Source organism: Botryllus schlosseri, chromosome 10, assembly GCF_051294905.1.
Source record: "Botryllus schlosseri isolate E-star chromosome 10, Bs_hap1, whole genome shotgun sequence".
NCBI lineage: Eukaryota > Metazoa > Chordata > Ascidiacea > Stolidobranchia > Styelidae > Botryllus > Botryllus schlosseri.
In genome coordinates this window covers 11,794,119-11,819,363 of record NC_137245.1, presented here as the reverse complement: position 1 = coordinate 11,819,363, position 25,245 = coordinate 11,794,119, and the positions used below count along the sequence as shown (strand labels likewise).

The 25,245-nt window shown below is 41.4% G+C and overlaps 1 protein-coding gene and 1 long non-coding RNA gene across 4 annotated transcripts in view; both read right to left on the bottom strand.

The window, feature by feature from the left end:
- Window positions 1-25,245, bottom strand: part of LOC145448503 (uncharacterized) — a 224,735-nt gene that overhangs the window by 73,101 nt on the left and 126,389 nt on the right. The gene's annotated exons all lie outside the window — the stretch shown is intronic.
- On the bottom strand, window positions 603-23,334 carry LOC145448495 (semaphorin-6B-like). Of its 3 annotated transcripts, none has more exons than XM_080326887.1 (15): window positions 23,179-23,334; window positions 17,712-17,817; window positions 16,000-16,072; window positions 15,772-15,936; window positions 14,155-14,257; window positions 12,920-13,191; window positions 10,802-10,896; window positions 9,037-9,153; window positions 8,497-8,675; window positions 7,572-7,751; window positions 6,540-6,825; window positions 3,743-3,879; window positions 3,536-3,683; window positions 3,421-3,478; window positions 603-2,360 (listed from the first exon to the last, which is right to left on the bottom strand). In XM_080326887.1, exons 1-15 carry the CDS (start codon window positions 23,273-23,275, stop codon window positions 1,113-1,115), a joined length of 3,264 nt encoding a protein of 1,087 aa, XP_080183013.1. In that variant the 5' UTR covers window positions 23,276-23,334; the 3' UTR covers window positions 603-1,112. The 3 variants fall into 3 exon arrangements, with proteins under 3 accessions (XP_080183013.1, XP_080183015.1, XP_080183014.1); XM_080326889.1 differs by having other exon boundaries at window positions 3,421-3,475; XM_080326888.1 differs by having other exon boundaries at window positions 3,746-3,879.

Genomic DNA, 25,245 nt, shown 5'->3' with positions numbered 1-25,245 from the left:
GCGGCATCTATGTCTGTATTGAAGTACCTCACGGATGAACACCGTATAGTAATTATCAGAGTTCATGCTGTCAGTTGGAGGGTTTACAAAGTTGATAGGTGTGCCACATACTACAGTCAAGTGAAATCTAACACCTTCAGTCTGGCACATATGCATCATGTGTCCGAGTTGGTTATTAGAGGGTGTGTTCGAAAGTGTAACAGAATACTGAGTTGATTTATTCTTTAATCCGTTAGTTTCCTGATCAGGGCATTTCACAACCCCAAGTATATGATAGTCTTCGTATGTTCTTCAAGTTATATCTAGTTGAGTATCAACGAGTTTATAGATATAGCTTAATACTGTGAGTAAATTTGCACATCCGTCAAGACTGGCTAGAAAATATTACGTTCTCCATTTCAACATATAAGTGCGTTTATAATTCTTGAAGGCATTGGCCTAATCAGTTTTTTACTCACTGGTAAATCGCTTTACTTCTAATTGTGGTAGATATTTATTTAGTTACTTGCACTTGAGTACCACCAATGTCTACTTTAGCCACTTTTGGTTACACGTCACCCAAAATAACTTAGTATTCCCGTCCCATGAATATTCGCAGCCAAGCTTGTACAATGTTTAGTCAACCGAGGCCCTAACAGTACAAATAGAGTTTTGGAGCTATATTATCGTTGTTAGAATACTACAATACTACTCACGGCAGTGTCGTTACTTGAAAAGATCGACTCTCACTATTTGACTGAAATTATTACAATTGGTACTCAAATATTATAAAGTAAGTTCCACAGCTACAACATGAATGGGTTGCGGGTTCGAGTCCGACCTATGCCAACTCTAGAATTACTCAGTGTTGCAGATATCTATATCTCCATGCGCACCGCATAAGCGCCGTAAGCGGTGTCTTGAAAATGCCTATGACGAAAGTGGGCCATGATACAGGTGAGCGCAGCTCAGGAATCCTAATGTAGTATATTGGCCCAGTGATAAATTACCAAAGTAAACGAAACACCACGAATACTGAAACAACAACAACAGTCGTTAAGCCCAGCCTTGGGCATAGACCGTGCGAGAAGCGCGTTACTAAACAATAAATCAACGAACACTAGTCTAAGAATTCAAGCTTGTTTGCTTCTCGGCACGCGTGGGCTCGGAACCGCTTTCAAATTCGCGACCGACGCGTTCGCGTTCGACCTCAATCTAGGCAGCTTCTGACGCATCCTTCCCGGAGGCCGTAACGTGTGGAAGGCCGCTTCGGGCGTGGCGTTGTACGCGTCATTAGTGTCCTTCAAGCATCCGCGAGGCTCTTGGTTCAACCCGCTACTGTTATCTGGCATATATCCGTTCGCGAAACCTCGCTCGCAGTGACGAGAGTCAGATGCACGAAACGAATTGAAACGCCAATCCTCCAAGCTGTATTTTCGTACGTTGCAGGGATCCGCACCTGTCGAGCAATCAGGCTCTTCGTACTTCAAATCGCGTCTGCCGTACGTGATATTGGCGGACTGTAGTACGTCTGTCTCGAAAAGGTTGTCGTTTGATAAATGCAGCGTATCGTTAGACACGTGTCCTTTGTGAATGTTTTCGGTCGAATATCCTTCGTCTGTGGAGTGGCTTTGCGATTTTTTGTCGCCCGACCGGTACAGTCTGGGAAGGGTTACGTTTGAACGTTTGCCTAGTCTGCCCGAATCGGTGTCTGGGTAAGTATCTTTGAACAAGTCCAAGTCTGAATTGGTACGGTTTCTTGCAACGCTGCATTCCGAATCGTTGCGATGTAGCGATCTCGTAAGATGCGGTGTTAGGAATGATGAAAAAGCCCCGGGTTCTAAACGGTACGGGTTTGGGCCTGTGTATTTTGACGCGTTCGTGTCGGTAGTTTCCAAAGTCTTGTACAAAGCGCTCATATGATCATCCATCTTTTGCTGACTGAAAGTGCGATTATCCTTGTTTTCTACTTCACTATATCCTGTCACTATCTTTTTGTTGGCAGGAGATGGCTCCGCGCAGAATCCGTTGGCTGGGAATTTCGGCAAAATCCTCTCTTCGCAAGACTGGTTCTGCGGCGCGCTCGATGAATCAGGCGATGTGTTGTTGTTGGTGCATTGATTCTTGTAAGTCACCCCAGTGCTTTTCATTTGTACTGATTCTGATATCTCGTTCGTTCTTGTGTTTGATGAGGCAGAGTTGAGGGGGTATCCATTGCCCGAAGCGTGTGAAGGTATCCTGGCGTGTGAGGCGTGGAAGGGGCGTGACAGATCTTGTGAAGAGTGCGAGCTTGATGAAGATAAACTGGCCGACGGAGATCGGGACACGTCGGCTTTGCGTTGCGGGTGTCCCCTTCGGAAAGACGGTTCGTTTCGTTTGTTCTGGAAGTATGGGAGGAATTTGTTTCGAAATGTTGCATTATGGATCGAGAGACAGTCTCTGTGTGCTTCTCATATTATCGGTTTTATCGGATCCAAATACCAAAGTACTGCGATGCAATGATGATATACGACTAATACGAGGTATAGTCTAAATGACTGGAGGAAGAGCAGAGCTGTCCAAACTAGTCAACGTTTGTGGTCAAGTAGAAGCAGAACTGCTACGTACATGTTCCTGCGGAAGTTTATTGCAATGTATTATCCGAGTCGGAGATTTGAATAATACCCTTCAGCAGAGGTGATCAGTAGTAAAGATTCTACTCCTTTCGTGAACTCAAGTAGGTCTTGTCTACTTGCACTATACTGACTTAAGTTGTTATGATGTTAGTCAACTTCCATTTCTACTCCACAGTTCCCTGAGACAGAACTTTTTACTCGTAACTCTTTGGATTTTGGAAGGTATTAAGTAGTTTTGAACTATGTTGTAATCGATTTTATGATTATTCTTGTCGTTGCTTGGAGAAGTGGCCCCTGAGCAGTGGTGGCTTTTGGGGTGGGCGAGGTGGGCGGTCGCCCGGCCCCCCCCTGGTCGAAGGGGCCCCCTATTCGGATTATGCACTTTTTTAAGGATAATACCGAATAAACATGGAAATCCGTGTACCAAGCAAGAATATGATTCCGTACGGATGTGTCAATCATCATCAAATCTCTGCATTTGTTAGAAAAGTCCCGTATCCCGATGATCATCACGTCTCTGCATGCGGTAGAATTACTTAGTCTTGATGTAGTCTATCCTTAGAGGGATTTCACAGCCAGCGCATGCCACACCCATGCAATAATAGACATAGCCGAATCCAGCACCTGGCCAAACCTTACCGCGGGAAAGGAGGGTCTGGGGGGCGGATCCCCCCAGAAGTTACGGTTAGATACCTATAGGCCCCCGCCCCCTCCCCCCCCCCCCCCCGGTAAGTCTCGCCCAGGGCGCCCCCGTTCGTAAGGCCACCACTGCCCCTGAGTTATGGTAACTGAATATATTTCAGAAATTGCACCAGTCATTTGTTACCTGGATTGTCAGGATATCAGCGGACCCGTCTTGATTCCAATCAGATTTCGATGTCCTGCTAATAATACAGCGTTACACACCCTTTACGTAAACTAACCTATAAAGTAGCAGTTACTTGCACTTCGCAGATCTACGAAGAGCTACAATCGCGAGGAGTAAAATAGCCGCCACAACAATCGTGCAGGCTGCCGACGCCGCCACAGCTACGACTGGAAATTTCCCATCTGTACATAGTAGCGATCGCCCGATGGCCGTAGATCCATCTGTCACGCAACAAAAATACTTTACTATTGTATCGATTAAGGACCGCGCGTGCACCCACCACCTGCTCCGTCGCAATCAGTCATGTCAGTCTCGGTGAAGATGTCTTGCTCTATCTCATCGAAATTGCCACTTTCGGTAGATACGCATTCCCCATTATTCCATCCGCAGTAGGGATTTCCGGAATACACACATTTTCTGAGCACAAAAATTGAAGACTAATTGATTTATCACGGTCGATAAACCCATATTGTTACGCTGCGTTTGCCGTCAGAGACACACGTTGTTTTTGCGAATGGATTGAAACCGCAGACGTAGACTTATGCACAGGCCGTGTTATTTTTGGCATATGCCAAAACTGCCAAAAATAACTTATTTTTGGCATTTTTCGATTTTTATTTTTGGCAGTTTTGGCATCGTCCTCTAAATAGATAGTTTCAGCCTCGAATTAGTCACAAAAACGCTTTATTTGGGCTAGTTTGTCAAAAGACACCACAAAATGTGCAGCATCCACGTATAATCAGTGCCAACAAACAACAGGAAGAAGAAAAAACCTAACGATTTCATAGGTTAATAATATCAAACGAAACCACAAAATGTGCAGTATCCATCGGAATCGGTGCCAATAAGCAAAAAAAAAGAAAGAAAAGTCTAACAAACACGCTCAACAGTTGATTGTTACAGCTGTTGAATAGACTTAAATCGTTTGCACTGTAACAGTGCTTCCAAACTCAGGTCAGCTAAGTTTCTGCTAAATTCATTTCTCGCCCAGCGAATCTGGGAAATATCGGCTTCAACAGTAGCCGTTGAGGGAAAGAATGTTGCCAGTCATCCACAAAAGGTTTTCAGAGCTTCGAAATCTTTGGAGGGCCGAACCGGCTTCCATGCATCATGAAAAGAGATCACTTCGCCAGTGCCATCGATCTCACCGCGGAAAGAATTTTCTTCCCGATCCTTTTCCAGGAGTTTCGTGTGTTGTCTCTCAACACATTCTATTTAGTAGCCCGACTATCATTTCTCCTTCAGTCTACCGATATATTTTCGGAGGACTTTTGTCACTTCAGGTGGCTTTAATATTACCAACTCGCATGGAAGAGTCCTGAGAAGGTTAGCTTGTTTAAGAACATTGACGCAACAAGACTGTCTGGCAAAACGAGACTATGCAGCTCAGAAATAGCCAGACAGTTTGTTGCGTCACAATGTTCAACTCGATCACAATGCAAAAATCGTGGTTGATTTTGGGGGTTCCAGTTCCATGAGCAAAATATAATTCATATTTTAATAATCAGTACTACGGCAGCTTCTCATTGATACCCGATTTACCAAATTTAGCGCTCGACAAGCCGGTCAAAAATGGTCGTAAAATTGCCTTTGAACAAATGGGAAAGTATGACGTAAACCAAATGCAGTCAGTCATTCAATCTCGCTGTGCCCACAACATTTAGGACACCATGCTTTCACCCCTAATGGGTGGGCTGGACCCAGATTAAGAAACCTGCCTTTCACAAACGCTCTTCTCGCTTGTAACGGGGTCCTGTTAACACAACACCATGAACGAAATACACTATTTGGCAGGCCGTGTTAATTTTGGCATATTCCAAAAATCGCTTATTTTTGGCATTTTCAAATTTTTATTTTTGGCAGTTTTGGCATCTGGCTCTTGAAATGCCAAAAATAACACGGCCTGCTTATGCATATCGCAATGTAAAAGCTGGATGACGTCATCACGTTTGATATCTGATTTTTAATATCTGATGTTTAATATCTAATGTTACTTTCTCCTTCTTCAGACTGTGTGGCACTATACTGTACTGTACAGTTATATTTCCGCGAGAGTATAGTCTTTATCACTTAGAATTATGTGTCTATACGGAATGCATCAAATTCTCGCGTGCGTGGCCTACAGGGTTACTCTGCATAGAAGTGTCTGTTTTACACGTAGTATTTTAAAGGTCATTGAGTTGTTAGAGACAACATGATTACTATATGTTCTGTGGTTAAAATTTGTTCCATTGTAGGCATTAGTTTATGAAATGAATTCAATCGACTGAAGTTTATCATTGACATGGTCGCATTTGAATAATCTGCAGGTCACATAACATACGCCGGGTTCACATGACATATCTAAATTAGCTGTCTTTGTATCGGAGATTTCGTGACATAAAGTTAAGAGTTTAAATTTATCATTGCTAATACTTCAATGGAATCATATGTAATGCCGTGATTTTTCGTTCAATTGCAAGAATATATAGTGATTTAGAACGCTATACTCAAAGTATAAAACGAAACGTCTGAAAATCACTCAAGTAGCTTCAAGAGGTAGATTTAAATTAGTAGTGGCAGACGTTTATCAATCAATAGCTGGTGACACCTTTCAAGATTCAAAGATCAGAACTACAATGCCTAATGAATGGAGCTCCATTTTAGAAATAAAATTCCGCTATACTGTGTTACTAAGGTTATATTGCCTTGATATTTCTCACATAATATTGATGCAAATTAACCTTCAGACGCTATTTACTACTTAGCAGAATCTAAGATGCAAAAAGTAAATGATTTACATTCAAGAATGTTGAAGTAGAATGGGAAATGGTCTAAAATACTACTATCGGTTAACGTGGTTCAAGTATAGACAAAACAGTCTTTGATAAATGGAAAAAGTAGCCATACTTCGTTATACTGACTCCCATGCTTTTGAGAGATATACACATTGGAGATGCTACGGTCAAAACTACTTTCAGGACTACTGATTGTATTGTATTCATACCGTTGACTTGGTTTAGCTTAGGCCCGTTTAAATGAATGCGTGCCGTTGTCGTTTAAACATACAAATGTTACATAGCAGCGGGTAGACTGACCTTTTACACGGGCTCTTGTCACATTCGTGTTTCGGCACCGTCACAACACATCGAGGAAACGCGACCATCACAGCATTCTTTCCGGGCAATACCAGAACCTTCAACACCCTCTTGTTCTTTTCATTATCTTGGTATTCGGTAGATTCGCTGTTTGATGAATCTGCGCACTTTGTGCTGTCGTAGACCATTCTCTCTTCCACGAAGACCGAGTCTCCGGGTACCTTATTACCAGTTTTGAATGCATCCGAACGCGTAACGATTTTTAAAAGTCGACCATCGGTTGTACCTTGAAATGTAAGTGAAAAATGCTGCGTCATGATACTGTGTCCACGTTTACATTGCGATTTACGCTATGAATTGATTCTGAACACAATATAACTCAACGGAAAGCATTACATCGGGACTGCGAGCAGGAAGCAGCTCAAAGCACTAATCAGGACTGCGATATTAGGCGATATGTTGCTACTGCATAAAATATCATGTAATAGCAGTTCCGTGAATAGCCAGCTTCATAAATCTCTAAGAACAAATAAATACATTTCGGCATCTGACGACACTATTGATACCAAGTGACATTTAAGTCTCATTTGAATATGTCGGATGCACTTGTTTATATTACTCATTTTCCATGCTATATCTTAAATGGTGAGTATCAAGGCATGAGACGTTGAAGTACATGTGCTGGCGCCTGATTACCGAAATAAATTCCTTTCTTGATCTGTCATTTGCATAGCGCTATCGAGATGTGACAAGTATACTGCACCAATAATGGGACTTGATGATGCGTGTAATTTGTATGCTCCACGCCAGAACGTAACTTATTGAAAAGGCTCAAAAATGCAGTACTGTGGATTGCTCGCGACTCTTCGAGTACAACATGAATAGCATAACTCTGGAGCTAGTGATGTTATGTATATATTGTATGGTTGAACAGAACTGTAACTGATTCTGAAGGCACAAAAACGGATATATGTATTGCTTCGAAATGCTGATATTTCGATAGACCATCGTAAGAAGAGTCATAATTCTTACCAATGTACATCATTATCACGTCCTCTCCGTTTCCCAGACTTATCTGTTCAACATCGATAGCGGAGAACAAGAATGGAGCTCCCGTTCTCATAAAAAGCGGTTTCCGCGCGATGGCTTTAACCGTCGAATGCATGAACGGGTGATATGCTCGGAACTCCAGCACTGCTTCGTCCAGCTTTTCTGAATCATCAAGTTTGAAACGATAAAGGGACTACACAGTCGGCTAAAGGCAGAGATGCTGGCAATTCTATCCAAGAACAATCCAAGTATAGGACTATTTATTCCTAAAGTATAATTGGGTTGCTGTAACCGCAACTACAGTTACACTTTAAAAGTATATCGTGTATCTCGCTCATTTCCAGGATGGCTTAGGTTATAAGAGGTAATAGGTTAATAGGTTATCACAGCGTAGAATATCATTTGGAATTCTTTGACATTCCCTACGCTTATCATTGTGACAGGTAGAAGGATTGTCAGCGTGCGCCACTATAGTGTGTTGGTTAGGGTTAGCGTAGGCTCGGGTGGGAAGATTGAGGAATAGTTTTAGGTAAAGGTTATTGTTCATTACCCCCAATTTTGCCATGTAATCAACTGAAGTGGTTTTGTTTTCAGACTTCATACTGAAACTTTTGACTTCTTATATTTTGCACCTCTCATTTGTAAAGCGTGGAGCGTGAGTGAAATTATCTTATCAACTATCGCAAACAGACTACTTGCTTGAGTACTTTTCAAACCGATCATTTTATACTTCTACTTGGAGTAGTTTTAACATGTCTTGGAAATTGCTACTGCCACTATTACTTAGTCAAAATTCAAGGCATTAACTTTACTTCTATTTGCGTAGCAATGCTGACGATTCTGATCCGTTTTACTAGGGTGAGAACTAAGGTTGCTTCTGGGCTAATTTCAAAATGTCGCGGCGAACCTGCATCACGTGACTCGCACGCTGTCGGAGTTGGGTCCTCCAGTGGTGGTGCCACGGCCGACTTGGATGAGTAAAATTCCGTTCCGTCGACAGGGATTTTATTCATTAATTTCCCGTTGAATGCTACGCGTATCGAATCCATGCTGAAGGCGCATACTGCGGAACCAGGGATGCCGTGTCTGAATGAAACATAGTGCAATTTAAACATGAGAAAACCTGGCGAGTTTAGAAATTTCGTTAACCACAACAGTATTACTGTGATCCTGCGCCCATAAAGAGAATGGATATGGTCCGTGACGGGGTTACCGTTAACTGATGTACGCATGGTTGTGTCGCTATAACATTTCTAAAATGAATGGTTCGGTACTTTCTCTTGACTTCAAGCTTTCCCCAAAATTGATCGATTCGGAAGCGATTTAGTCCGATATAAGCGTAGTAGCATTTGCCATCTTGACAACGTACATAAATAGCCAACATGTCTATATGACCATGTGCATAAATTCATAAATTCGGTGACCGTTGTCATAAGTCTCAACGTACTCTGGCGTCGTCAAAACTGCGAAGAATATGTCCCTGCCCTGGATTCTGTGTGGACCGGACACGTGACGCAGCTCATCAAAATCGAAAGCTCTCGAGCCAGGATAAGAACAGTTGAGTCTGAAAAACGATTGAATTGTTCACTATGTACAGGTGTGACTTGACCAGAAATGCGATTCAATTAAGAGGCTAACACATCGTTCAGCTCGGATATACTGCTCATGTTCAGCCATATAACCCCATCGGCTTACCCAATTAATCTGTACGCTACCGGAATATTTTTCCAGAGCTGGCCAGTGCCGAAGTACCTCTACTTTTTCGAAGTCTGCAAGTAGATTTAGTCTACTCGCACTATACTTACATCTGTGGTTGTGCTTCGTAGTACTTCCACTTCTACTGAAACAGCATTTTCATACACAAAGCCACTTATTTTATACACGTTCGATTGCAAATGGGAAATTAGTTTTGTGGTGGGTAGGGGGATTTTTTCACCTAAAAACGGAGGATTTTGACCTAAAAATAAAACAATTCACTTTTTTCACCGAAAAAACTTAATTTTGGCCAAATTTTGACCTCACATAAGCAAATTAGGTGTTTTCGCACATGATGTTAAAATTGTACTACTCATCTTCATTTCTGGTTGGAACTGTCTGTCCTTATGAGGTAGTTTGGCCTTAAAAAAAGTTTTTGACTAGAAAACTGAAAAAATATTACACGAAAAAAACTAGTATTTTAATTCCAGTAGTTACATCACGTATTATGGTAGAAATAATTAAAATTTGTCGTAGTACAACGAAATATACCGGCGAAATATACATTCTCGGGTAGATAGAGTCTGTCCTTACTGAGTCGCTTGCCAAGAATGGAAAAATAACGTTCAACAGTAGCAATTGTTGGCTGACATCACTAATGTCATGCGTACACTGCTGGTGTCACACCGTGTTGCTTCATTCTGACAATGTTGTCTACATCACAAATTTTCATCGTGCGCTTCTTGATATAAGAATCATGCAATGCGCAAGCAGTCTTGCTAGGTGAGGATATTGCGGTAAGTTGACCATAACACCAGGTCAACCTATTTGTTTGATTTGACCGTTTATGATTCACAATGAGCAGACAATGAGCTGTCTACAACGATAGGCCTGTAAAGTAGGCTACAAGCTGTAAAATATCAAATTGTAAGTTCACCGACAGTGCAAAATCTACGATACAAAAGAAAGTCGAAAAATTTTTGACTTTGTAAACAATTTTGACCTTACGCTAAAATTTTGACTTATTTTGACATGTCAAAAACTCGCCCGAGTGATGGGGTTGCGTAACTTCTGTAGTGACATTATCACAACAACCACGTAAAATAACCCTTGTATTACGGTAACTGAATACAGCGTCAAAGATCATGCCTTGCTATACTTGTAGCGTTATTCATTCATTTTGCCATAATCGTCAAGATCCGTATTGTAAATAATAAGGCAGCCACCTGCTGAACGTACGCGACCCTTCAACCAAATCTCATTTTTGAGTATATTCTTCGAGTAGTGTTCAGACCTTACACTTTCTACTTTTACTTAAAGTAATTTTGACTCGTCCTGAGTAGCTTTAAGACCGTTCATTTTCCACTCGCACATTTCGACATATCTCGAAAATTGCGACTTCCATTATAATCGAGTATTTACGGCGTTACTTCGGCTCCTACTTGTGAGTAGCGTGGTTTACAACTTCGTCTATCTCTGTGTGTCACTGGTACCTAAGCCAAGTTGACGATAGTTACCTCGCTTTGAAGTATGTGGTCCAGTGGTGCTGAGAATAGGTCTTTGTACCGCCGCTATCGTTTTTGCAGATTTGCGCCACACGCGAATACGTCACCTGCGAAATAGCAATACTAAATCCACGCACTGATGTGAATCAGGTTTCATGTGGAAATATTGTACGAATGATAGCTGCCATCGCATATACTGCTCCCGTTCAGAATAGCGACTGTCAAAGGAACAAGTGTCATGCTAGCGAGGCATGCTATATAACCCAAACTAACCCTAGCCTTTTACCTATAGGTATATTATAATGCTGACAAAAGCTAACCTAATCCCTAACCCGAACCCAAAGCAACCCTACCCCTATAACCTTAACTCACTATTCTTTATGGGTCACCTTTCGCTTTTTGACAAACGCTATTTTCAAGGCCTCGTTATGTTGAATGACTCGCTATTTCACCATTCGCTGTTTTGACATTCGCTATTTTGCCTGGACGCCGGCTGATAAATAGTAAGCAGCTGATGAGGTATATGCTCGATCACGTTTTCATATTCCAACGCCGCCATGCTATGTAACTTCTGATTTCAGTAAAGATATCTCTTGCATTACAATCGTTTGAACATTATTTTACATCACTTGTAGTGCGATTTTGTGCTAACGGAGCATATGCGAATGATGTCATAGATAGAACAAGGGGCTTGATGAATAATACATTTCCTAGAACGCATAACACTTGCTATAGTATAGGCGTTACATGGAAGTGAATGCCGAAGATAATACTAACGCAACATCCTAGAGATTTTATTCTGTGGCAAGTTCAGTGCCAATATTGACAGAAATTGATAGTTTCATGAATAATTCATTGACTTCGATGGAATGTCGATTTTATAAATAGGCTCATTTCGGCAAAATAAGTGTTTTAGCGCCAGCTAATTTTGTATCAATATAAATAAATACCGAATCTCGACAAAACAGCCGTTGCGGATGCCAGTGCGTGATATAGAAAGCACATCAATAGTTCAAGGTCATCATGGTTTTATTCAGGGTTGGTGAAAGCAAAATTTGGTACTTAAGTATAGGCAGAAGAATTAACGTAAAGTTCAACACTATTACAAGTGGAAATAGATATTGAGAAAACACCTCGAAACTATACTTCACGTGGATATACCAAAGGACGATTTCCTAGATTTGCTATAGAGACGTGGCATTTGGCATATCTTTAGCAGCCGGTCAAAAGTGGCTTCATTCGAAATTGCAGGGTTCATATCCACAACTAACTCAAAATGACTTATGTCATTACAAATTGGTAGAGAAGCAAGTGGCGCAGTTGGTTTTGCACCACCAGTGTCAGGACATCAATGGTAGTGGTTCGGATTCCGGTTCGGACCTACTTCTAAGTGTCGGAGGTTTTTCTGGGCTCCACATCGCTGACCTCACTGCATATGCAGTGTCGTACGAAAAGCCCAGATGTAGGTGAGCCGCCAAGAAGTCGGCAGTACAGACGAAAATATGCGTGCGCATCTAAAAACGAGGGAGGCCGACGGTGAAAGAGTGCGAGCGTGAAAAGTCGCCCGGAAGATGGCGAAAAGCGCCACTGTTGTTGTGTCAATAAAACAAACAAACCCTACAAATTGGTGCAACATATCTTCAGTTACCGTGATACAGGGGATATTCGACCCAGTCTCACTCGCGCTATCACTGCCTTTTGACTCGCTCCCATCACTTTCGAACTAAGATTTATAGGACTAGCAAGGAATATTTAATGCCATTGCTCCCTATAGATGTGACTAACAGGATAATAAATACATTTCGGTTATTGCTTTTGGTAATGGTGCTTTATCGGATTTGGCATAGCGTATTAATTTGTGTGACAGTAAATTATTACATGAGAAATATATCGAACCTTTGCTAAAAATAGTAGTGAATCTGTGTTCTGGGCTTTTATAAGACACTGACATAAATCGGATGGCGAGGAGGAGCCTAGATATATCGCCAACACTTGGGTCACGGATATCTAGAACTCTAGATATGTAGATGTCCCTAAAATAGATAGAGTTCTAGATATCCCTGACTTGGGTATATGAATTCTGGACTTGACCTCGTATTTTTCAATTGAAATCGATTACATAATCCCAACCTTTCGCGGACCCATCTGTTCCAACGCAGTTTCCCGGAAGAAAAACAAAATCCGCTCTTCCGTTTCGGTGGCAAACACGAAAACCGGGTCGTTGAGTGTCCGCGAATCGTGCATCTTGGTTTCGAGGGGTATTTGATATCTGAATGGTGTTGTGGAGTTGCCAGACCTCGAAGTGCTCGATCCGGGATCTCGCACATTCCGCCAAGTCGGGGTACGACGGATAACGGCGTCGCCACGATGCCCAGTTTTCGTCGACATGTAGAGACGGTTATCTGCCAATCGATAACGATTCCGTGATAAACAGCGCACAGTTTTCGAAGAAATTCTTGGAGGTAGGGAACTTCAATATGCAATTGAATAGTATATTGTACACATAGTGCCCAAGTTTTCTGCCAATTTCTGTTTTCGTGTTGCGTCAACAGTTTCTCTCTGTGGCGCATCCAATCGGGTTTGTCGGAAGAAAATAGTAAAACCCGGACGAAGAAACTTGCCTGTTGGTGCTGAGAGCTGGCATAAACATGCTTTGAAGGGGTCGCGTCGGCGCGGTCGCTATTGCCTCGCCACCTTGGTTATGCTGGGATGACTTACTCCTTGGCAAGAATCCCGGGCATTTGGAGCACCGTCCTATAGCGCATTAGGGCAATTGTCTCTTGATCGGACAATCTTTCGAGAGTCAAGTTCCATGAGATACTTCCCTCAATACAACCAAATACTCGACTACTTGAGCGTCATTATTGTTATTAGTAAAATCGTGATAGAGGCGCTTAACACATCACAAGTCGTGTGCGCCGCTTCTAAGAGTTATTACAGGTTATGCATATCAAATAAATGTATGTATCATCTAGTATTTGTGATACTGACTTGTACAATCGACCTTGATCAATTCTACTCTTGAAACTAATTACTTAAGATACTTGAAGACCTTCGTTTTCTACTTCCACTTGATGGAGTTGTGACATGTCGTTACTTTATTTCTATTTGAGTAGACATGAACATGAACATTGTAACACATACTTATGCTTGACTACCAATGGTGACTACTATCTTCATATCTGATCTGAGTGCATGTACTTGTACACGGCGGCATTCACATCACACATGCAAGGTGTCACCGTATAAACGTCCAATGATTACAATTTCATTGGGTCTCAATTCACATTGATTATCGCTCGCTAACAAAACGCCTATCAACGCAAGGATACGATGTAAAGATGTAACATTCATGGAGGACTTACCCGTATAAACGTAGGATAACGAGGGATTATCATCCAGTAAGCATTTTGACTTCAAAGTACAGTTTTGAAGTCGGTGATTGTCCTTGAATCGGTCTTCGATCCACTGTAAAAGTTTAAAACGTTTGTGACTCTTGAATTGCGTGAGTCTGACTGAGCTAGTTTATGGTATCGGTGTGGCTAATGTGGCCGAATAAGGTCAATGTGTGCATTAAATAGCGGCGGCGATGAGTCACGACACATCACTAGGCTGTATTCTATCCTTGCAAACTATTATTGTACGCTGTACACAACAGTAGTAACGCTTCCTACGGCTGGGCACAATGATTGCGGTACGCGAATCTGAATAGAATGTTCATTCTAATGATTCGAGTTGAGTAGTGAAAGATGATTTTGTCTAGTACTAAAATTATACGCTCCTTGTCACAAAGAGTTAATATAGTTTTAATACAAATTTCCGCTGTAGAATCCTTGTAACTTCGATTGGTTGAATCGCAGCACACTAAACATGTAGTACATATAGCTACGCATGGTTGCATTTTAAACAAATGGCTCTTTAAAACACTTTGCTTAAAACAAATACCCAGTGTTTTTAAGTTGTATAATTATGCCATAATTGTGTAAATACTTTTCAAATTTCATGTTGTGTCACCCTACGGACGGTTACCGCCCGATATAGCCGAGGTATACGATATGGGATGGTTGGTACCCGCGACATATTCGGTTAAGCAGCTCTAGTACGTAGTAGGCATGGTGTGAACCTCTGAAAAGTTCAGGTTCGTGTAAACGCGAACCTTTTTGAAAGGTTCTGTGTGAACGCGAACGTGAACCTCATGACGTCACGTGGCGTCATATTGCAAATTCCAACCCTAAATGTCAGTGAAGTGATAGCCTATATTAATGTACACGATACTTAGCGTCGACTCGAGCCACGAAAGGCCAGAATGCTGAAGTAGGGGAGATGTGGTACCGATGGATCACTGGGACCGAAAATACTTGAAAGATTCTCCATGATAATTCCATGATTACACTTCGTGAATTTGTGTACAATTGCGTGCTGGCAGAATTTTTCCTCACATACAAAAAACTTCGACGTACGCGAGTTATGGGGTCTGTTTTGTGGGGTGTAACATAAATTTCGATCGACGCATACATTTTTCTTTGTAACCTTCAATACGAACAAACCAGCCATCATTTTTAATGTGAAGTGTAGGGCTTGCATCGGCAATCCTAAGACGTTGGCATACGTAAACAGAACCACTACACCTTTGTGATATATCTCCATAAGGATTGGTGCATTTGACTCATTTTCCCTCATTATAACGGGTGTGAAAGCACAATTTGCTACCTGAAAGTGCCCTTAACCAAATTTACACCCCTCGCTACGGCGGAAACCAGATAAATACACCCATTTTCCACGTATGGATGATATACAATGCATAGTAATACCTGTGTCTGTTGAATATAATTTGGTATTTGGATACAGGACTTGACGATAGGTCTCAACAATCGAAGACAGTCATACAGTGAGCTTTATCAATGGTCATCGATATGGTATTGCTAGAATATCTCACAGATGTATCGATTCATACGATACACACAAAAGTGTCTTTCTGTTACCCTGTATTCTCTACATCGAGGGTTCTTCGCGTTAGTCCCGCAAATCATGAAATAGTTATCTTCCGTGGGCGTTAAAATCCGAATGAAGTTGTTGCAGCTATTCTTCTGCGCTTCAGACGTTTTCCGTTCGCAACCGCCTCTGTTGTCTGGTAGCCAGCGAATCGTCTGTGCGCATAATGCTCAAGTCACCGCGATGATCGCGCATTTGAAACGATGCTCCACTCTTACTTGTCTTCCTAGAAGCAGAGTCGATCCCAAGCTGTTTTCGATATCGGCAGTGTTCAAAGTGTAGAAGGCATTCCTGTACAAATACAAGATATATGGCATTGCGGTCGTTTGGTTGGTGAAATTATGAAGCTTGATCAGCACTGATGGCTCTCCAGTAATCAAGTCACGAGGATCAGAGTCACGAGTCATTCTCTGACTTCAAATCATGATTCAAGAAATCGGGTCCAAGTTAATTAACGAGTTCGAGCTCAAGTCAATGTCTCCAGTAACGAATCACAAGTTGGTCAAATTTTGTCATCTTACTATGGCGATATTTAAGTTATCCCATTCGTCATGAAGTTAATTTCGCACTATATGATAATAAAATGACATATCAGAAATGGATGACTCATGCAGATGGCATTGACGACGCTAATAGCCTTACTAGTCACCAGGCACTCTATGGTTAGCATATTTCCAGAAATCATGTTGGCCGACGGAACAAATGTTTGTAAACTGGTCTTTAAAAAAATTTGCGCGTCGGGGAACTCCCATGCACGCGGTAAAAAGGCAGTGTTTAGCCTGCCAGGCACATCAAGTTCCAACGAGGGCGAACGAACAGTGGCTGGTTATATTGTGAAGTATCAAGAAAATGGCGTCAAAATTTTTAAAAATTAGTTCTCGTATATTGCAGTCTCATCTAAATCGTTCTAATTGTTCATATACTGTATTCGGCTAAGTGTTGAAGTCAAGAAAGTACAATGAATGTAGTGGTCAATAATTGTGATTACTTTTTTACATGTAATAGTCAACGTAATGTGCGTTTATGAATTATTCGTAATCGATTACAGTGATACAGTAATCAACCAATGTCTGATTAAGATCCCGCGCAGCCAACTGCTCCCTTGAGACGCAATAAACCAGTGAAGCATAAAATTCAAATTGCCTCTCTCCTACACACCCACTTCACATTTCTCTACCCTCGTTATGCATTCCTAAATTATTCATGACACATGAATCATTTCTCCAGTCTAGGAAGTCTCACACCCTAGGGCTTTGATGCATTTGCTGCATATGGCGGAAATACCTTTTTAAGATTCAGTCTGCCGCCGTGACAAAATCTAATCAACAACAATGTTACAGTCAATTAAATGTGAAACGGACGTATCCAAAAATTCCCCGAACCGACTTAAACGTTTGAATGGCGACATTCTGTTGGGTCTCAAATGCCTTCCACGAACCGAAAAAGCTGGCTGCTTCTACGCATGGGCTAGCTGCTTAAATAGAAACAATTCACATATCCCCGAAATAGTCTGGAGCAGAAATAGACGTGACGCGCTTGATAATAGGATATACAACATACAGATACAATACATATTTTAGTCCGACATGAAACATTTATATATAAAATACCATAAAAATAATATTGTTAATCTATAGAAGCATCTTATTATGTGACGATCACTATAGCATTTCCAATGAACGATAAACTCGATAACATTTGTACGCCCAGCTGACATAGGGTGACTAGAGACAATCTATTCTATATTGATCACACCAGTCGAGAATTTCCGTGCATAAACGACGGGTGTAGTAGACTACCAAATACAACATTCTGTGACAATGTTACTCATACACACACCAACATTCAATTTATTATCTACGTGAAGGCCATACGTTTACCACTAAGTATAGGAAATACAACATACAAATAATGGATTACAGGTTCAAACCTCGCAGTAACTACTATCCATTCGTTGTTTATAACTTTCATTTCCTGCACATCTTGTAGCTGTGTGGAAGAATTCTGGTCTTGTCCAGTAAATACTGGATGCGTTCCTGCATGAAGTAGATACGCAATTTAGGCCGCTCTTGCTAATTGTTAATATTGCGAATATTTCTTAATACAACGTGATACGAGCTTCCAAAACACTTACATGATGATAAATGACATGTGTAAGGTATTCAGAAACGAAGCTATAAATGATATTCGTACCGGGACTGGAAAAGCAGTTTAAAACAATAAATGAACAAAAACTTCACCTCTCCAGAGGTATCGACCGGAAATAAGGTTAACAGTGCAAGACGCAATCCTACGGGTTGGCTTCACATCCGCTCACCATGCTCATTTACCATATTCCAACCTAATGATTCAATACTGTATTGCAGCGGTTGGACAGGGAGCGGGAAATGTTTCTCGCAGTTGAACCGAATAATCGACGTACTTCATCGACGCACCACAAAATCATTGACGCTGTTTTGATTGGGATATCAAACGTGGTTCGTGAACCCGGGGTTCGACCGAAACACCGGTCGCAGAGCCTTCGAAAATGGAACCGTAACTATTTAGTTTTTGCTAATATTACACTAAAACATAAGATAAGGATGTCATGTCAACGTGCAGTATTCTCGAAATTGAATTTTATTCATAATGGCAGTGCGGCTATACCGGGGGACTGGTACTGTCACTACTGTGTCGGAGGCACAGACATTTTGTTACACCGCTTGGAGTTGGAGTTTGTAAAACTGACTCCGACTCCAACCACCATGAAATCGAGACAACTGTTCTTAAATGTTACTAAAATGCGCCGTTGCATTTACAAAAGTTATCATCAACTTTTTCACGGAGACGTACATTCACATATACAAATACATTCACAAATATATTTTCTTTCTGCAAGCACAATTCTTTAAATTAAAAAATAAGTTGATACACTTCATCATAATAACAACAAGAAATGTAATAAGCGTTTCATTTTCCAAGTAGTTTGACAGGGATGTGTGATAGTACGAGCTGGAGTCGGAGTCGGTGTGTTTAAAGTTTCAGATTTCGGAGACAGTATTTTGAAAATGTCCGTAAAATTGGAATCGGTGGTAGAGCGAACCGACTCCACGGCCCCGGTTGCTACGAAAACGCGGTCAATCCACGTTCTATGAAGCTAATGGCGCGCATTACCACGCATAGACATGCTATTGTTGAAGTAGCCGTATGCGCCAAATCAATAAGATAACAAGATGAGAGACATTAACGCAAATCAGATTTCAATAACTTCGTCTTAGAAGTAAAACAGTCGTTTCAACTCGTGTGAATCAATTGGCACTGGCACTTGATTGATATCTGCCAGGTGATGATGTCAGACAAATTCAACAAGATGTCCTGTCGCAGATCTATAGATTGTCTACTCAGTTGCAACAGGAGCTCATTTAGATGAGAGCCAGAAGCTTATTTCGAGTATAATGTGGCAACCACCAGCCAGTGTTGGGATGACTCGAGTCATGGCTGACTCGAGTCAACTTTTTCGTATGACTTGACTTGACTCAAGTGGGGCCTACTTACGATACTTACAGTATCGTAGGCCCCGACTCGAGTCACTTTGCAAAAAAATGTAGATTGACTCGTGACTCGGAGACAAAATTTAAGAGTCCATTTCAAGTCATTAGGTAAACGGTGTCGATTAAATCACACTATCTTATGTACGATCGGGTTATCAACGATACGCCGGTGTAACTTGTGAGAGCAACCAGACATTCACTGATTGTACATTTCACTGATCCTCCATTGTTACATCACATATATATCGACCGCAAACGAAACGATCACAGCTTACGTTGTTGTTGTTGTAGTAGCAGTAGATAATGAAATAGAAACGTATCTTTGTTTCAGACGGCTCGGTGCGTGCTTGCGTTGCGCAGTGCTCATCTTTACCAACACTCTTGTATGATTAAAATCGAATGAATATATAGGTTTTGCGTTTATATTATCACGGGTGTGTAGATGGGTAGTGTATTGACCATATCAATTTGCTCAACTTGTCGAGGCTTCGTATTCGATCCTCTATAGCAGGGGTTCTCAACCCGCGGCCCGCGGGCCGCATGCGGCCCGCAGACGATTCTTTTGCGGCCCGCGACAACTTTCAATATGACGCAATTACTACTGGTACAGTATTGTTATGTTCTTCCAGTATTGTTATGGAAGAACAGTTGTTGTAACAAAGCCTAGAAGCTTGAAATGATAGCACTATTGTTTCATCAGGAGTTATACAGTTAGCTTGGTTTCAAGCCCAGCAATCCATATTTCGAGGCATTTTTCAAATTGCCGACGTCGTGACGGACGCATTGTTCAAAATTGCTTGGATTATCGATAAACCGAAGAGTCTTTAACGTACTGTGCGAATATTCGCTGTTTCCGGAATTTAGCAGCAAGTCCAACATCACCTGATAAAATTCGAGGCTACAGTTGTCTGATTCAACAGTCACCAGAAGAGTAACAGCTATCTCAGTCGATCTTTTATCGCATGTTTTGAAACATAGTGCGTTGCCACGCATAGACTACTTTAGCCTAGCATTGGACGAATCCATCGACCGCACACAGTGCACACACATTGCATAGCAAATTATCCAGGTGCGTTTTATCAGAGTAGACATATTTCCAGAGGAAATGCTGACGGGGCAAACGTGGGAAGGGGACCAGTGAAAAACATAAATTTGAAAAAGCTGGCTTCTGTAACTACTGGTGTATGGCTCCAGCCATGGAAGGAAAGAAGAGTTGATTGGTTTGCTCACAAATGTCCCCGAAAATCTGACTTCTTCTCATATCACTGAGAGCTCAAAGTGATAATAACCTCTGTAACGAAAATGTCACCGTAATTTTATACTTGCTCGCTCACGCATTGAAACAGCGAGTTCGGTTCTCTGGTGGAAAGGTTTGAAGGGTACATATACCAACATGGAAACGAATAGAATGTACGCTCCATGAAGGGATTTACTTGCGCCACTTGAAAATAGATATCCTCACAAAAAACAGCAACTGCAAACTTACGAACGCTCTCCATTAATGCTTTAGAATGCATAAAAATGTACTAAATTCCCGTATAAGACTGGTAAATAGGCTACAGTAGCCTAAATTTAATAGTGGTTCACAAATACATGGTGATGATGTTCTGCGGCCCGCGGCGCCTTTTAGTGTGAAAATGCGGCCCGTTATACGAGGGAAGTTGAGAACCCCTGCTCTATAGTGACAAATAAGAACATGCTACATCCGTGTATCATGTAGCTATACAGTCACTCAATTATTTTATTAGGAAGTCTTCGTGGGCCTGAGCGTTACAGCCCCTTTTTTGCATGTATATTTAACTTTATATTCGTTATTTGATTCAAGAGAGATGACTAATTAATCTGTCTTTCACCCAGTTAGCAAAATATAATGACTTTGCATCATCACTCATACTTAGAAAATTCAATTTGACTTGAATTGTGACTTGAATCGTGACTTGGCTTGACTTGACTCGACTTGACTCGAGTCACCTCCAAAAACGAGTGACTTGACTTGACTCGAGTCACCTTTGAAAATCGATTGACTTGACTTGACTCGAGTCAAAATGTGCAATGACTCGAGCTGACTCGGGATTCGAAGGTAGGGACTTGATCCCAACACTGTTATCAGCATAGTCTGGGTGACAAGATAGATTTCAACAATTAGCTTCCGTCTTTCGTTTAGCTTAGTCGATCATCTCAAACAAGTCGGCAGTGAAGCGATTCGTTCCAACCTTTTCCTTAGTTCGTGTGACGTAGAAGCCGGTACTTACGAACGTACCGTTGACAGAGAGATTTAAACTGTGCGCCAAGGCCAAGACAGTTTACATCGGACCTTTCATATCACATCTTATAACGCGTAAAGGTTTTATTGAATCGATCGAATCAACCTCTATTTCGGTTGCATTTAGTTTAAATGATATCATGTACAGACAATCTGATACCATTACAATGGGTTCTCTCAGCACGAGTTGGACAAATATTTTGTTCGTAATAACCAGAATGCAACTAGCTGGTAGCCCGAAACATGAATTCATGTTATCCAAAATGATTGTCAAAACGTTGACGGTACATGCATAACGGTATATGTTGATGCGATTGTTACCTTTGCCTTAGCCAGCTGGAGCTTAGCTCGAAGGTATCAGACTGATAACTAAACTAGAGAGTGTAGAGACCCATGTCTCGGCTCGTACACGCACGCTATCCAAAATTGGCACTTTGTCGCTGGCCGCACAAACCTTCCCTTCGGAGTGAAGGGTGTACGTACAGGTACACAGCTATACCGCTCATCTATAATCCAGATTATACAGAAACATACTTCTTCAAGGCAGGAGGAGTTTCCGATGTTTTCGATATATAAAATTTAACTTTTCACAAACCGACCATTTCGATAAATGGCACCAATCGTTCTATTTGGTGTCGTAGTCAGCAAAGTACACTTTGTTATTTTGTTGTCAGTGGCGATGTCTCCTTCACTATTAATGTGATTTCATGAAAAGAGTAACACATCTAATGGCGGTAATTTCTAATCAATGTATGCTTTTGCAAAATTATTGGTTATTGGAGCTACCCACTGAGGTTAGTTGTAAGGAGTCCGTGAGTAGAAAGTTGGGAACCTGTAATGTAGCTACTAGGGCTGGGCAAAATCGAGTACCTGATTGATTCGATTCTGAATCACATATTACGCTTCGAGTCGAGTATTCGAGTATAGTAGTCGACAAACGCCATGAATACCCCAAACAAACAAACAAAGAACATAATGCCTGTTATCCGTTACATTAAAGATACTCTGGTATTTTTCCGACCATACCGATTTCATTGCACTTGTTGACAATGTTGTGGGATAATCATGACTTCGTAGCTCTTTACTATGTCTATTGTCTCGTACGTTGCGACACGGCCAATCAAGGTCTCAAGTCACCCTCAGCGGAAAATTGTATCAATACTACAATTCTCGTTAGTAAACCAAATTTCAGTCGTCAGTAGCGTATAATTTCAGTACTCGAAAAAATCGTCTATTACAACTCGACTCGAATCATTAAAATTAATACTCGATTCAGATTCGAGTACTCGAATCATTGTGCCCAGCCCTAGTAGCTATGCATGGCGTTCAATACAACATATTCGCGCATTGAAAATAGAAGATATTCCATTGGTATCAATTACACTGTGATTGTTATATGTGTAACATATGCGTCACTGCGACGCATACTATAACTGGTTGTGTGTATCTTTTCTATTTTACACATTCCCGAAAAAACCTAGCATGATAACAATGCAATTTGTCGATGTGTGAAGCTTGCGTCGCGAGACGTTTATACAACTCAAATTTAGATCCTCGACTAAAAGGTTTCGGAGTCACTGCGCTATAACATTCGATTACCTTACCTGACGTATTTGACATATCCAATCTTCTCGGGGTCGTATCAGGTGGCAGCGCATGTGATGCAAAGCTGCAGCACGCGATTAAAAATAAACTAAACATAACCCAAGCTATCTAACGGATTTCATACTAACAAAAATGGAATTGCAAGTCCAATTCCGAAATGCATGAAGCATTTAGCTGATTGGGCGGCCGTGTCAAAACGTAAATTCTGCTTTCAAATATAAACAACGATGCGCGCTGTATACTATGGTAATACCCAGTCAACACTTACCATAATGTATGAATTGGTTTCATGGCTGGCACTAAGTTACAGTACATGTAACTCAAAATAATTTAGCCAGCAAAGTTCTACAAAACATGGCCCAGAAATGGCCAGGTATCACACGGATAATATGCACCATATACTTTCAGTACGGTAAATAAGTCACTCTACCGCGTTTAAGATACCGGGGATATTACAATACAATGCGAGACTTTTACTGACCTGATGAGTGACAAAATCACGAATGATATAAGCAGCAATACACTCCTTGCACGCTGACCACAATTATCTGCACATGATTATATGAATTATATATGCTGACAATTTCGAAGCTATGCGGTTTCGATTATGCCGATTGCTTGTCAATCAGGTGGATATATGACTAATCCAGATGACATAGTTATACCTACTCTGGTGCAAAATACGTTCTAATTGTGGGATAGTTATTGTTGGAAGGGTCGGCATATACCAGACCATGCTCGGTTTTATTAATTTTAATTTTATGGAAATTAAATTACCCCTTGCAGTTTTATGTAACTACAACATACAGCTACGGGGTACGCCGTACAGTAGTACACACAACCATCTTTCAGCGATACGATCGATATTACGCATGACACAGTCGCTCTTTCAGTCCAATTGCACAAGCCGTTGTACTTAGCAACCATACGAATCAAAAAGACTGCATCGCGGCCTAATACACGGAAAGGATCGACTGAAACATGCTGACTATTCCGACACTATGTTAAGTAACAGTAGTGACATTACATCATTTTCAGTACTTCAGCAGTTTGATAACATGCTCCTAATTGCCGCATAACGGAAAGGAAATCGCTGGCCACAATTGAAATTGCAACGCGATTTTAGACCATCGCAGCCTCAGCAATATATATTACAATCTGCTCGGGATATCATCTCCATTCTCAGCAACATTCAGTAGGCTACTCGGAGTCTGTATTACACTGTCCGAACCTATCTGATCAATCACCTGCATAAGATGAACGACCGCTCGCTAAAGCGTGTTCCGAGTGAGCTTCAATAATTGATATTGCATCGAGAAGAGGTTCCTGCGTTCAGATGCATATCGATCTCATTTTCATTTCGAGTTCAGTATTGATCCGCGCTCTCAGACCGAACCGCAAATAAACCTGAGCCTACGTGGTGATGGAATTAGCGAATCTTGATCTTTCCGTGATACGAGGGATAGGCCCATTGTGCGCCGCTGCGACAATGATACCGCACTCGCTGTTAAGTGTCCATAACACGGAAAGAAGGTAGCAGGTTCATCAGTTCACTATACCGGCAGATATACGATATATGCTCCTGTCGTATTATACGGTCATACAGGAAATTACGTGATTCGCGCGTTAATTCGTCAGCGAATCATAGGTCACATAGGGTAACCCAACAAGCCGTCTGCAAACTTGGGCTGAACCGTCCACATTGTTGTATCACGCTGCGGAGCTAGTACTGTGTACTTCCTGACGACAAAAGATCAAGTCCGCTTAATTGTAGTCCAATACAAGTACAGTGAAGAGAGTAAACTATAGATCAAGATGTGCGATCCCACTGCGCTCAATTTTGGCGTGTGATGTACAAAATAGTATTATAACAGCGTGTTATATTCTATCAATTGTAAGCATCTTCTTTGGTTAAGGTTCTATGTAACTCAACGTAGACCTATAATATTATATATGCGTCGACTCGTGTCATATCCACTGCTCCTGAAGTAACTCATAGGTCACCATGCGTGCAACATATCAAATATTTCACATTGGCTATTATCCATATCCATAACCACAAGTTA